A 12,796-nucleotide genomic window follows, 5' to 3' on the forward strand; every position below is an offset into this window, starting at 1 on the left:
CATTTCTATCAGTGAGACTTGTGTTTTCGTTTCAATGGCCATGCCTCAAGAGTCCCGTCTCAAGCTCCTCAGAACCTTTGCACACAATAAGTTGCCCTCCCAGACTTCCAGAGCATTTCAGCTCCTTGTCAGTAAATGCTGGTTGATTTCCAACTCTCACACAGCCTGGTCGGACCCCCCCACCCCACCCCCCCCCCCCCCCCCTGCCTCTAAAAACACTCCAGGCTTGTGTGTGGGTTCACTGCTTGGCTGTAGCAGTGTCCTCCAGCAGAGCTCTCATGTCCAACAGAGCATCATTTACAGTCTGTGCATACTTGGCTGCATTTGTCTCTTCACAGCTGTTGAAGGCTGTGATGGCGATGTTGATGTGCTCATCCATGGGATTGTAACACACTCCATAGCCATCTGGCACCATTGGGCCAAAGCACATCACGCAGTCGGTCTTGGAACCAACCTGGAACCGACAGACATGGAGAGGATGACGGCTCATACACGGGTAAACACATGAGAATCAACTCAAAAACGACGTTGAAAATACACGATTTAAGGCCTCTAATACGAGTTAATATATCAGCAGAACTACATTCATATTCTATTTGTATTCCACCGAAGAAATCCGGTGGATATACAATACATTGTCATCTGTACACAATTTTTTTTTATTTGGATCATGTTTAAATTTGATATTTTTATAATAGTTGTAGAGAGGTCAAGATGGGATAAAACAAACAACAACACATGTTTTGGTTTTATTAATTTTGATTAAGCTATGCCATGGCCAATTTTATTTCTTATTATAGCGATACTGTACCAGTTATAGTGAATTAAAGACAGTAGGGTTTATTAATACAACAGTGCAACATGTAAAACTACGTCACTAGGAGGTGTGACACAATAGTATAATATATACAGTACCGTGTTTTACGGACTTGAGTGGAAGATGTATTAGTAAAAAAAATAAAAAAAAATGGAAGAAAACAACATTAAAAAAAAATCCCTCTGGAGTATAAGCCACATTTTGGGAGGAAATGTATTTGACAAAAACACAGATCAATACCCCCAAAATTCCCATACCCTAACTGTGGGTGCGTTTGGAAATATGCTCCGAGCACGCACTGCGTCACCCCGACCGCTCAGGAAGTCATCACATTTATCAAAAGTCCTTCAGAAGGAAGTAGACAGTACATTTCGTAGAGTAAATTCGGTCCTAGTCTAAACAGAGTAAACTTTACACTTGGAAGAGAGTAAAATACTAAAACAACCACAACAAAAACACTCAAGGGTTGAGGACCAATCCCACAACCTTCAGCATGGGAGACTCTACCACTTATATTGCTGGTGTGTCCAAAAGGAGACCAAAAATGGAGGTATGAGGATTCCACCTGACACCTGCCACAGAGTAGGAGCGGCAAGGGTTGGTCAGTGGTTAGATTGGCTGTTACCCAAACCGTAGATTCTGTGATTGTTCCTGAACTGTTGAGTGATTTAAAAAAATATATATTTTACTGTCTTCAGAGTATAAAGTTTATTCTGTTTAGAATGGGGCAGAATATAGTCAAATGTATTCTACAAAGAAATGGAACAAGACGAAAAAGTAGTTGCCATGGCAACTAATGTGTGACGTAAGTTTGCTAGCGCCGCTATCATGCGACCACAACAAAAATACTTTTTGTGTTTATAGCAGAAAAAGCTGCAATAAGCGACCAGGATTTCACCTTTGGCCACAATGTGACGCGAGAAAATAAAAACTTTTCCGTAATTAAAAGCACAAGTTCCGTCCTCCTTTGCTGTCGTCAACACGGGGTACGTTGGGAAATTCACTCTGATGTCCTGACACCACTCAATGAGTGTGTGTGCTTCGATCATTTCCAGTATGTTATAAAGCAAGCAACTTGTCCTTTCCTTATACTGCCCGACACATTCGGCTTCAACACTCGGAATGACCGAATGGCACATTTGAACAACAATGAAACACTCAGAGCGTATTTCTGAATTTTCCGAATGCGTGAATTTCCGAACTGTAGGGAACATGGATTTTGGGTGCCAGTCCGAGCTCTAATTTAAACATATAGTCGTAGCTGAGTAGCAGCCGCAAGATAAAAGAAAATACAGCACATGGCATCTACTGTGCCTTAATGTTTTCTGATCCCGGATCACACATTCACATTTCTTTTTTAAATTTGTACATTGTATCTAGATGAGCATACCTGGCTGGTTAACAGATTGTAGTGGTGAGCCACAGCAAAAGACGTGTCCATGAATATCTCGGGCATAGATGTGAGGTCTTCAATACTCTGCAACCTCAGTCCGAGAAGATGTCTGTCAATGGCTTGTCCATGAATGGCCTTAAAAAAAGAGACACTGTTACTTTGAACTCATTCACTGCCATTGATGAGTATAGATGTCAAAAATTCATTTGAACCATTTCTATTAGTTTCACCTTTTTTTTTCTGCTTTTGTGAACAAAAGTATGGAAACCTATAAAAAAAAATGTTTGTACATTTAGAACAGATATAAAATTTGGGATTAACTAGTGAAGTTATGTGATTAATTACAATTAAAAATGTTAATCGCCTGATGCCCCTAATTAAAAAATAAAATAAAATATTATTAAAAAATTTGGGGTGTCAGACGATTACATTTTTTTATTGTAATTAATCGCATGACTTCAATAGTTAACTCACGATTAATCACAAATTTTATATCTGTTTTAAATGTACAATAAAAAAAAATTCTAGATTTTCATACTCTTGTTAACAAAAGTGGGGGGAAAATGTGAAACTAATAACAATCGTTCAAACAAATATTTCACGTCTATAGCCGTCAATGGCAGTGAACGAGTTAAGAGCCAAATTAACAGGAAGTGCATATTTCTAATATTTCTCAGGTTCCAAGTTTGGTTCTCACATGATATGCGTTCTCCTTGTGTGTCTGAGCAGCCTTCCGCAGTAGTGCTAATCTTTCTGTGTTCTGTAAGCAAGATTTGATGCTCGGTCAGACAACATGCAACACGCAACAAAACCTGTAAATATTCTCATCCATCCTGGGTATTATATTCTCAGGACATTGAAAAGATTGTGAACTATAACAATACAGCTGTGAGTGATTCAAAGCCCTGAGTATATTTCAAAACGTAACCACACCTGTTTAGTTGGGTCCTGCATTGCTTGGACAAATTTCAAAGACTCCTTGGTCGTTACGCGCAACACGTCTGTTCTTCCATATTTGAACATTCGTAATGATGCACTCTCATACGTAGCGCAACATGTGTTATACATCCTGAAATATAAAAATTTGACAAATTGACCATGCATACCCTCCATCACTGTGTGTGCACTGTGATCTATTTAGATGTCAAAGGGGATGATTTCTTACCTAAAATAGGCAAGCTGGAAAGCCATTTGAATGAAGGCATCTGGACTCAGGTTGTTTTGCTTTGGCACATTTTTTCCAAAATGAGAAAACATAAGAACGTTGACATCCAGATCGTGTACCATTCTGGCAATGCAAACAAAGCAAAAATAAAATATTTGACTATAACATATAGAGATGCTTATTATACTTTCAACCACACACGTACATGTTCATATTTTGTTTCGCTTTTTCAATGTCTCTCTTGACTTCGGGTGTAATGTTAAAACGCAATTTCTGAGGCATTGTTAGAGGAACCATGGGGGAACGGACTATTTCTGTCTTCTGCCTGAGAACAACAACAACAAAAAACAGGTTATCAATCATCCCCATTACATTTAAAATGATTTGAAAGTGTATCCAAAACAAAATGGAAGTAACCTTACATATACTTGACAACATAATCAATGAGAAAGACAATGGGTGGGCCCTCCGAAGGTGCATGCTCATACACCAGTCCACAGGTACCGTCTTCACCAACAATAAACTGTGGATGATTCATACCAAAATTGGAATTCTCGGTCATCAGCATATCTGTATCGATTGATCTATGGATCTATTGATCACTCACTCACCTGCAACGTCTTGTCGAACCAGCGGTTGCCGCTGTTCCAGCGAGCCCCGCCCCCATGCAGCATCTGCGCGGCGACGCGGCTCTTGTACAGCTCGTCTGACACGCGAGGCATCGGAGCATCCAGACATACAGTGAAGATACTTTTTTGGATGGCACGGACTGACTCTTTATTCATCTTATCTAAAGTTGAGGGGGGAAAAACACAAAATGCTGTTTATGATTATATCTGGATACGAATTTGAAGTAGACGGAAGGCAGTTTTTCCTCCTTACCCTTGATGAGATTAGTATACGCTTTTCCCCACGTGTTACGATGCTGTGACGTTAGGATCCCAACAGGCTCCTTGTTGGTCTGCAAAGAGGTGTTCCAAATTTTTTCCAGCTGCATGTACATTTGATCTACTGTCAGTGGGGTGCCGTCACTGTTGTATACATCCAAGACAAAAAACTGCAAGGGAAAAGAGGCACGATCAGTTTTGGCCTTTGCAACGGATGTATGAGTAGAACAACAGTGCCATCTAGAGTACCTGGAAGTTATGAACGACAGTGATGTGAGTGGGAGGCGTTTTGCCAATTGCGTGATTGACAACAGTGTCTCTCTTTGGTCCCGGGATGCGGCAAGAAGACAGGATCTGGTAATACTGGTCCATGCAAAGGGGCTTTTTGCTCAGGTACTCTACTGGCAGGGTGTCACTGGGATACATGACCAAATTATTTAGCATAACAATTCATGTTGGTTTGGCTAGACAGTTTGATACAGTGGAAGCTTGGCGGCCCAACACAATCTGTGATGGTTGACCTGAATGGTACCTTTGTCATGACCTGAGGGGGTTTGTATCACTTTTACTGGCACTAATCAACTTTGAGGAGGGCGGCAGGACCCTTGCTACACAAAAAAAACTACAAATACTCCGACTGCTTTACGGCATACGTCACTTCCCTCTTTTTCCATTTAATACAAAGACGGAAATCGATTTGAGCGTCTATACACGATTACTGCTGTCATGGCAGAAGCTGCCAAACAACCAAAGAACAAAAGTTTTGTCTGAGGAGACAAAAAGAAAAGAAAAAGGGAGGCTACCCGTATAAAAGGACAGTCAAGGATCAACATTGGCCAGGCTTTCGCTCGCTGGCGTGAGCTTAAAGACGACGCTATGCGCTGATCCTAATGGGGTCTTCCACCAGGCAAAACACTACCGCCTTTGTCCAAATGGCGGCGCCATAATCACCGAAAACTTAAAGTTCCTTAGTATTGCTTCACAACGTAAAAAACAACATTCTGTTTTAACCTCACTAGTAGTTAAGTGAAGATTCATTTGGTTAAACTGGTTTAAAATAAATAAACAAATATGGATGTAATGTGATTCTGTTCTGACTCTTAACACCTCATATTGAGGGTGGTGCTTTTTCGAATGCGTGTCATAGAAGGAGCAAAACATGCAGGGGTAATAATTCAAAATTGTCCTCAGTATGAGGTCCTGTCTTATGAGAAATATGTATAACTAAATGGTGGTGGTGGGGGGGTTAGGATCATTATAAGTTCTCTGAACTTCTACCTACTTCTTTTGAGTACCACCTTTGTACTGTATAACTTGTGTTGTAATTGTTTTTTTAATTTAAAAAAAAGTCTTTTTTTCTAACTTGATGTTACTCAAATAAATGAAAAAAAAGGGGTGACTGAACTGACGTCTAGTGTGATATGCTTACATTAAGCATGAATTCCAAATAGGATTTCCACTTCTAATCAATCAAGCCGTTTCACTGTATTATTTCAAATGTCTGATCAAACTCACCTGTCAATCATTTTTTTAAACTCCAACACTCCTGCAATCAATTTAGCTGCAAACCTGCAGAGGAGATGTCACTGTGTTATTGACACATACAGAACGACAAGTAATGCCAAACTGAATGTCACAAACGTGCTCTACTGAAGAAAACAATACACTGCTGAAGCACATGCACTGTCCTTTGGACTCTTGCTGCATGTGGCCGTCATGTTCACTGCATATCCCGCGGGTCACATTAGTCAAAAACAGCTGAGCGATGCTAGGAGCGCCCCGCTTTAAATAGCCAGCGTGGTGAAGAAAGCATGAGTAAAGGTCGGCTTGAAACTGCATGTGAAATTGTTTACACTAAACTTACATAGTTCATCTTAAATGATTCGTTATCTATAAAGGTTCATGTCTGATATGGCGCAGGAAGTACATGACGAAGTAGGGCATTTAACAGTATTGCATTTAGTATTGACACTTGTGTTTACAATGGTGGAAATCTAACAGTGGTTTGTGGCCGGTGGCTCACCTCATCTGTCCTTGGCGATCTTGGAAGTGCATGCGCGGCAAAACCACACCGGGGCTGGTGTAGACAGCCACCGGCATCCGGCAGTCCAAATAGGCTGACTGCACCCACCATTCCGATAGCTATAAAATAAAAAACAGGTGTGTACCAGAGATTACAAAAGTATTTATTGCTGATACACCAAATGATCCACGGTGGGAGGTAATGAAGTACAAATACTTTGCTATAAAGCAGATATTTGAAGTATTAATAAAAAGGTAAAGTATTTTAGTTTTTTTTCTTATTGTGCCAAGTTCCTAAAACAGATATTGTATACAATTGACAGCAGAACTTCAATTTTACTTTTCACACTCACTACTTCTGCTTAAAGGGGATGCCAATGCTAATGCTAATACAAATGCTGGATTGCAAGCAATACCATCTGAAATCATTTTATTGTCTGTTGGTAAAATACTAAACAATATATTTAGGAGAGGTAAAGTCAACCAAAAAACAAAAACAATGTCCTACACAGCCCCGCTGGTCTAAACAGTAATCTGATTAATATTGGGTTTGTGGAATATAAATAAAGTAGCAAAATCTAAACGTTCTATCAATCTTGAGGGCTGCCATTTTGCCAGTTGCTATCGACTGCATATGATATCACTGACGCTCAGGTAACGACCAATCACGGCTCAGCTTGCGAACATCACATGACCATACTCATAAAACAGGGGAGTTGTGATTAGTCGTTATACGAGCCCTGAGCAACTGTGATGTCATTTTCAGTTGACAGCAAGTAGCAAAATGTCCGCCTCCTGAAATGGATACAAACTAGTAGATTTTGCTGCTTTATTCATATTCCAATTCCACAAACACAATATTATTAGGACTTCCCCTTTTGCCACCTTTTCAAATGATAAAGGTTGCCAAGAATTCAAACCTGCAATATAAATGCCAGATGCTGCACTACAGCCATTTACCCAGTTATCTGTCTTCCGGGCCCGTCGCTCAAGACCTTTCTGCAGCCGGTCGCCTACACCACCTTTGAGGATCTCCTCCACCAGCTTCCGCGTGTGTTCCAACTCCTCTTCACTCACGATAGGCTCTAGTGCAGCCAGGTAGTTATCGCACGTCTGCTTCAAGGGTGGCACAGGTAGTTTAGGCAAACCCTCCTGATGAACTAGTGACCTCTCCTGGATATGTGTAACGGGCCCGAGCAGGCGACATGGCTTCACCATGCCAGGCCGCAGCTGGAAAATACATTTTTAGATAAGAGTGAGAAAGATTTCTGCCAAAGCTGAACAATTTTGGATTATCTTCAAATTGTATATCTTTACACCATATCATTGAAAAATGCATTATTATGTAATTATGATTATTATAATTATTATGAATAGCTAGCACGTTTGTTACATCACCAATATGCCCAACTATGGTCTCACATTTGGATGAGCACACCAGCAATGAATTGGCCTACAAATCTGACTGATGTCAGATGATCGTTAATCAAATATGGCATCATGTTGTCAAAGATTAAGGGAACGTAACAAGAGCCTTGGATGGCAAAGAGAAACTAGTTTGCAACAAGGAGCTTGTTTAATGCTGTAAACATAATTTCAAAGCGTTTACAAACAACCTCCATTCCAGAAGAATGACTCAGCTTGTGAAAACTGACACCAAAACAACAAAGCAGCAAAGCAGATGTGGTTATGCCCACCATGTAAACTTAAAATAGAAAGTTAACACAGTTGAACTTTTGGAATGGTGACACAAACACTGGCACATGCAAGAAATGTGTGTAGCCAAATAAAGTTGGTAGTTATCACCAGCGCACTTGTTTTTCTGACATTACCTATATTTTTAGACCATAAACTCTTTTGATATTATTGTTAATACATAATATTATCTATTTAGGAAAATGTAGGAAATAACCAGTTATAATCAAAAGCTACGCATCTTACTACTATTCTCCATTAATCCATTTTCTAAACTGCCTGTTCAAATATATACAGACCAATGACCGATTTTTTTTTAATATTTTTGCTTTAGCCATTCATTAACCAGTAATAATTAAAAAGCGCGAGTATGAATCATTGTCGTTATGTCTTTTATGTTTACATAAAATCACGGTAAGTGTTTATTACGAGCTTCCGGTTTATCTTTTCAAAATAGTTAAAAATAAACAAACAAAAACAGCAGAAGTGAATAAAGCTTTAATTAAGCGACACTTAATTTTAATGAAACACGCGGTTATACATAAATATAAAATTATTAAACGTCAGGTAGTGCAATACTAGGTTCGTTAGCAGCATGTACAAACGCAAGTAAGCTAACGCAATGACACGCACGGCCTACTAAAAAGCAGGCCAGTCTCATGAATGACGACATGGACACATTGATTTTCATTTTTATTGCATCACGGCAAATAAGAATCTATGAGAGAGAGACGCGTAAAATAGAAGTTAATAGTGTCAAACAGCCTTTGCAGTCCCGAGCAGGTTGCGCCCCACCCCCTGTCAAACCGTCCCGGTGCAGTCAAAGCAAGCAAACACGTTCCTGTTCATACATTTAGTTTACGCAAGCGCTTACAAAACAAACTCACTATACACTCACCGCGGCTCTGACAAAAACGGCCAACATCTTGTCAGATCGACGCGCTGATGTCTTTAAAGATGTCACGGCTTCGAGCAGTCATGTCTCAAGGACGAGCTCAGCGTCTATTCTGAGCCGCCTGCCCCCACTCGGACCCAGCGCGCAAAGACAACTGCGAGCCCTTTAAATACCTGCTTTTCAACTTTGATGCCCGACTCAGTATATATCAGATACTATGAACGAAATAAACCCGTCCCCGAATAACTTCACTTTAATCCTTAATAACCCACCAATATATTTAATGTACTAAACTAGTCATGAATCATGCTTAACCGTTTAACCAATTGATATGTGTCAATAATGTGATTGTAAGCATTACTGTGCTTTAAATAAATGTAAGTATGCCCAAGGATACATATTACTGAATATGTACAAAATAACACTGCACACCTATGTGGTTTGTGAGTCTGCACGTCTCCATACTGGCCACATGGGGGAGCTCTTCAAGCGCCGCTGCAAAGACTCCGCATTAAAGCACCTCGGCAGTAAACAACCCAGAGACTTTGCAACTACTAGAACGCACCAGAAAATAAGGAGTATATGAATTTAATAAATGCATATAGTCATTATTTCCTGGTATATAAATATACAAGATGCTGCCTATCAGTTCGTAAATTAATTTGTGAGCGTGACATGTTTCAATAACAGAGCAGAGAGAAGCAATTTTCAGTGATGACATATTTTATTAGAAAGCAATGAAATAAAACAATACAAAGCCAACAATCATACAAATTAAAACGCTTCAATTGCTCGCGTCCAACCACTGCCAGTTAACAATGTGTGTTTTAAACTAATAGTTTGCGAGGCAAAGATGTGCTCCAGGTCCGTGTGCTGCCAACTCACAAAGTCAGATAGTCCACCTGAACCTAACACCGAGATCAGGTTGGATATGTTCGTGGAGTCCAACGGTTCTGAGTCTGAATGTGTATCTTCATCAGCCCTCAGCCGTTTACACGGCACCGGCCCAAAGTCAGACAAATAGAACTCTGGCTCAACAATATGATAACTCGCGTCCATGCGTCTCTTTTTGGCGTAGCACTGCGCGTTCTGAGACTGTTTTGGCTGCGCGCAACAGTCCGAATGGAAGTATCCGTTGGTGACAGTCGTCACCACATGCGTGTCCAGGTCCAGGACAGTCTTGTGGTTGACTTGTGTGCTCGGGGCGTGTGACTCCCAGGCGGGTTTGTCCGCACAAGTCCAAAAGCTTTCCGACACCATGAGGTCAGAGTCACTTGGAGGAACCATCGCGCACGCCGATGCGTCCTGGTGCGCCACCTCTGCAGATTGGCAGCTGGGCTGATGCTGGGGCGCTCCGCAGTGCCAAGTGTCCGAGTCCACCCCGCCAAAGTTGCAGTAGAAGTCATTGGCCAACTCCGTGAAGCTCCCGGTCAATTCGAGGTATTCTTGCGTCTGTCGGGCTCCGGCGACATCCTCGTACTGCTGCGTCCTCGGCGTCGGCGACAAGTTCTTGCTCATATAAAACTGTCTGGCGTTTCTCAGAACGTACGTTACCAGCAAGTTCTTGTGGAGCTTGATGCCTCCTCGCTGCGTCCTGGAGCTCTGGATTTTCCTCAAAGAAATGGAGATCAGATTCTGTGCGTCAAAAGCACGCTCCATCCTCAACAGGACCACTCTTCTCCTCCGGTCTTTCGAATACTTTGCCTTTTTCACAGAAGTAATGACAAGGTTTCTAGTTGAGACTGCTGTTTGGTTCGAGGTAGACCATGTACATGGCGCTCCATGTCTACTCAGTAAGGGCATGGGTTTGCAACTCTCATATTTCCTTGCCACGCCCTCACACAGGCGCCGTCCAATGGGAGGGAGGTGGCGCTTCTGTTATACGCAAATATCACTACATGCCTCATTCAGAATGCACATATATAAGCATGGCCATGCTGCATTTCACTAAATGTGCTCCGCGCGTTTGAAATCTTAGTGGGGCAACAGTCACTTGACTTTTAGAATACAACAGGATAGGCTACACAGAGCCTACTTGAATGAGGTAGCGCTGTATATACAAAAGAGACAACAATATAGTGTTACGTAGAGTACAAGTTTTGTATATATTATTATAGTACATATTATAAATAATAGAGTATATATTATATAAATATAAATTACATAAAAATAGTATAGTATTAGGGCATAGCCATCGTGAAGGGGTTAGTGTAAAAGCACAGCATGGTTTCAGAATATTTTTAGAGTAAAATCACATTTCTAATGTATGGGAAAAACGTCTCACGAGCACTATATTAGAATTAGATAGTCAAGATAAATGGATATAGTCACAATACAGTATTGTGAACATAATGTACAATATTTATTGAAAACAGACTTCATGAGATCTAATAAAGAGGTGTATACAAATAATTCTGCCTTTATAAGGTTATAGTAGTCACTTTTAATGGACAATTTCTGGGGATTATTGTATGGTTAATAAGCTTCTTATTAATGTCAGTGATGTACTGTTAATTTATGTTCGGATAATGTATTTGCTCCTTCCTCTCTTGTACGGGGGGTGACAATATCAAAAATACCTCTACATATGATGCAAACTGCAATGTGAACCAAAACTGCAGTCATAAACGTTTTGTAAACCAGTACAATTATCCTCGTAAAAGCCCAATCTATGATATCGTACCTCATTGTGGACCATTATGGCTGACTACTTAACAAGCAGTGGTTGCGTCTAGTGTATGATGTACAGTACTCAAATACCATTGACTAAATTGAGCAATACAACAATAGTTGCAGTAGTAGTGCAGGATAGAGCAGAACGCAGTGCAGGTTTGACGAGTACACATTGGAAAGTGGCCAGTTTAGATCAGTCCCATTACCGGCGTAGCATGCTTGCTTCTGGCTGGAGAGAAACCACTTTACTTCCCAAGAAAAACAGCAGAGGTGCCCTTGAGCAGAGTACTGAACCCTTAACTGCTCGGGTCATTCCGTATGCATGTCCATAGTATCCAGATTGTGTGCGTGTGTGTTTATTTCTAGCTATCAGGATGGAAAAACATGTTTTTCTCTGCTGACAGAATCACAGTATTGCCTTAATGTACTTAGTAACTCATTAAGGTAACATTTTTGTTTTGATTACATTTTTGATTTGATGGCCTGAACGGGATTCTGGTTGCACCTGTAAGAGAGCTGTCAAATGTATACTATAGTGTAGTAGCTATAGTATATTACAGATAATATATACTGCGGTATAATAGCGTGATATCGTGTAGTACGGTATAAAGTCTGTAAATGAGAGGAACAAGATTTCGGAAAGAGCAACTAAGGGAGTTTTTTTTACAGAATAGGCTACGTAAATGACACAGTAAATCATGACTGTACAGTCTGAACCTGTCAATTATGTCGCGAGGACCACCCCTGATAATAGAAACCTTGTAACAGAACTTGGAGGCGTGAGGTAAAAGCTCTTAGTAGAGAGATTATCTGTCATCCCACATCTGTTTGTGTGCACATGCAGATGGCTGACATCATAGTGAGCACCTGGATATTACTTTGATTTGCTGCCAAAAAAGGTGAATGAGGGGGACAGCCGCTATTATGGTTATCATGCTCTGATAATAGAGTAAACTGGAGTCTGGCATGTATGTGCTCTCGCAGGAATTTAATTGAAAATGCAACTGAGCAGATTGATACAAATGTGTGGCATAGCATTGACTGCACGTCATGAAAAAGTATTAGCGAGCACATTAGCTGAATTTTGCGCACATCTTTACTGATATTAAACAAGAATGCTATTAGGTGGGGGGTTAATTAAATGGCTGCTGTTTCGACATCTGCATTACGGCATTGAGGATACCAGTGCTGAAGAAAACGGGATACAGTAAACAAAGTGTGGTAATATTGCAGAATGTGTTCTATAGAT

At 40.6% G+C, this 12,796-nt stretch overlaps 2 protein-coding genes across 2 annotated transcripts; both read right to left on the minus strand.

Moving 5' to 3' along the window:
• Positions 1 to 208: 208 nt before the first annotated feature.
• Positions 209 to 9,032, minus strand: LOC147174008 (carnitine O-acetyltransferase). Its single transcript, XM_086075968.1, has 14 exons — positions 8,878 to 9,032; positions 7,245 to 7,514; positions 6,286 to 6,404; positions 5,778 to 5,831; positions 4,512 to 4,677; positions 4,258 to 4,432; positions 3,987 to 4,165; positions 3,798 to 3,898; positions 3,581 to 3,700; positions 3,376 to 3,498; positions 3,144 to 3,279; positions 2,908 to 2,970; positions 2,208 to 2,345; positions 209 to 454 (listed from the first exon to the last, which is right to left on the minus strand). Exons 1-14 carry the CDS (start codon positions 8,902 to 8,904, stop codon positions 239 to 241), a joined length of 1,887 nt encoding a protein of 628 aa, XP_085932094.1. The 5' UTR covers positions 8,905 to 9,032; the 3' UTR covers positions 209 to 238.
• A 544-nt stretch (positions 9,033 to 9,576) lies between these two features.
• Positions 9,577 to 10,639, minus strand: LOC147174009 (immediate early response gene 5-like protein). Its single transcript, XM_086076466.1, has one exon. The coding sequence runs from the start codon at positions 10,531 to 10,533 to the stop codon at positions 9,649 to 9,651; it is 885 nt and encodes a 294-aa protein (XP_085932592.1). The 5' UTR covers positions 10,534 to 10,639; the 3' UTR covers positions 9,577 to 9,648.
• Between the last annotated feature and the right edge of the window lie 2,157 nt (positions 10,640 to 12,796).

This window comes from Leptonotus elevatus, chromosome 5 (genome assembly GCF_054856555.1).
Source record: "Leptonotus elevatus isolate MCC_2025b chromosome 5, RoL_Lele_1.0, whole genome shotgun sequence".
NCBI classification, from domain to species: Eukaryota; Metazoa; Chordata; class Actinopteri; order Syngnathiformes; family Syngnathidae; genus Leptonotus; species Leptonotus elevatus.

Excerpts from the sequence above, each read along its gene's own strand:
- LOC147174008 (XM_086075968.1), bottom strand. The coding sequence starts at position 8,904 with ATGTTGGCCGTTTTTGTCAGAGCCGCG. Across the intron at positions 7,515-8,877 it reads CCGTTTTTGTCAGAGCCGCG|CTGCGGCCTGGCATGGTGAA; the intron begins GTGAGTGTATAG and ends TGTATTTTCCAG. Across the intron at positions 3,280-3,375 it reads TTCCAGCTTGCCTATTTTAG|GATGTATAACACATGTTGCG; the intron begins GTAAGAAATCAT and ends TTTATATTTCAG.
- LOC147174009 (XM_086076466.1), bottom strand. The coding sequence starts at position 10,533 with ATGGAGCGTGCTTTTGACGCACAGAATCTGATCTCCATTTCTTTGAGG.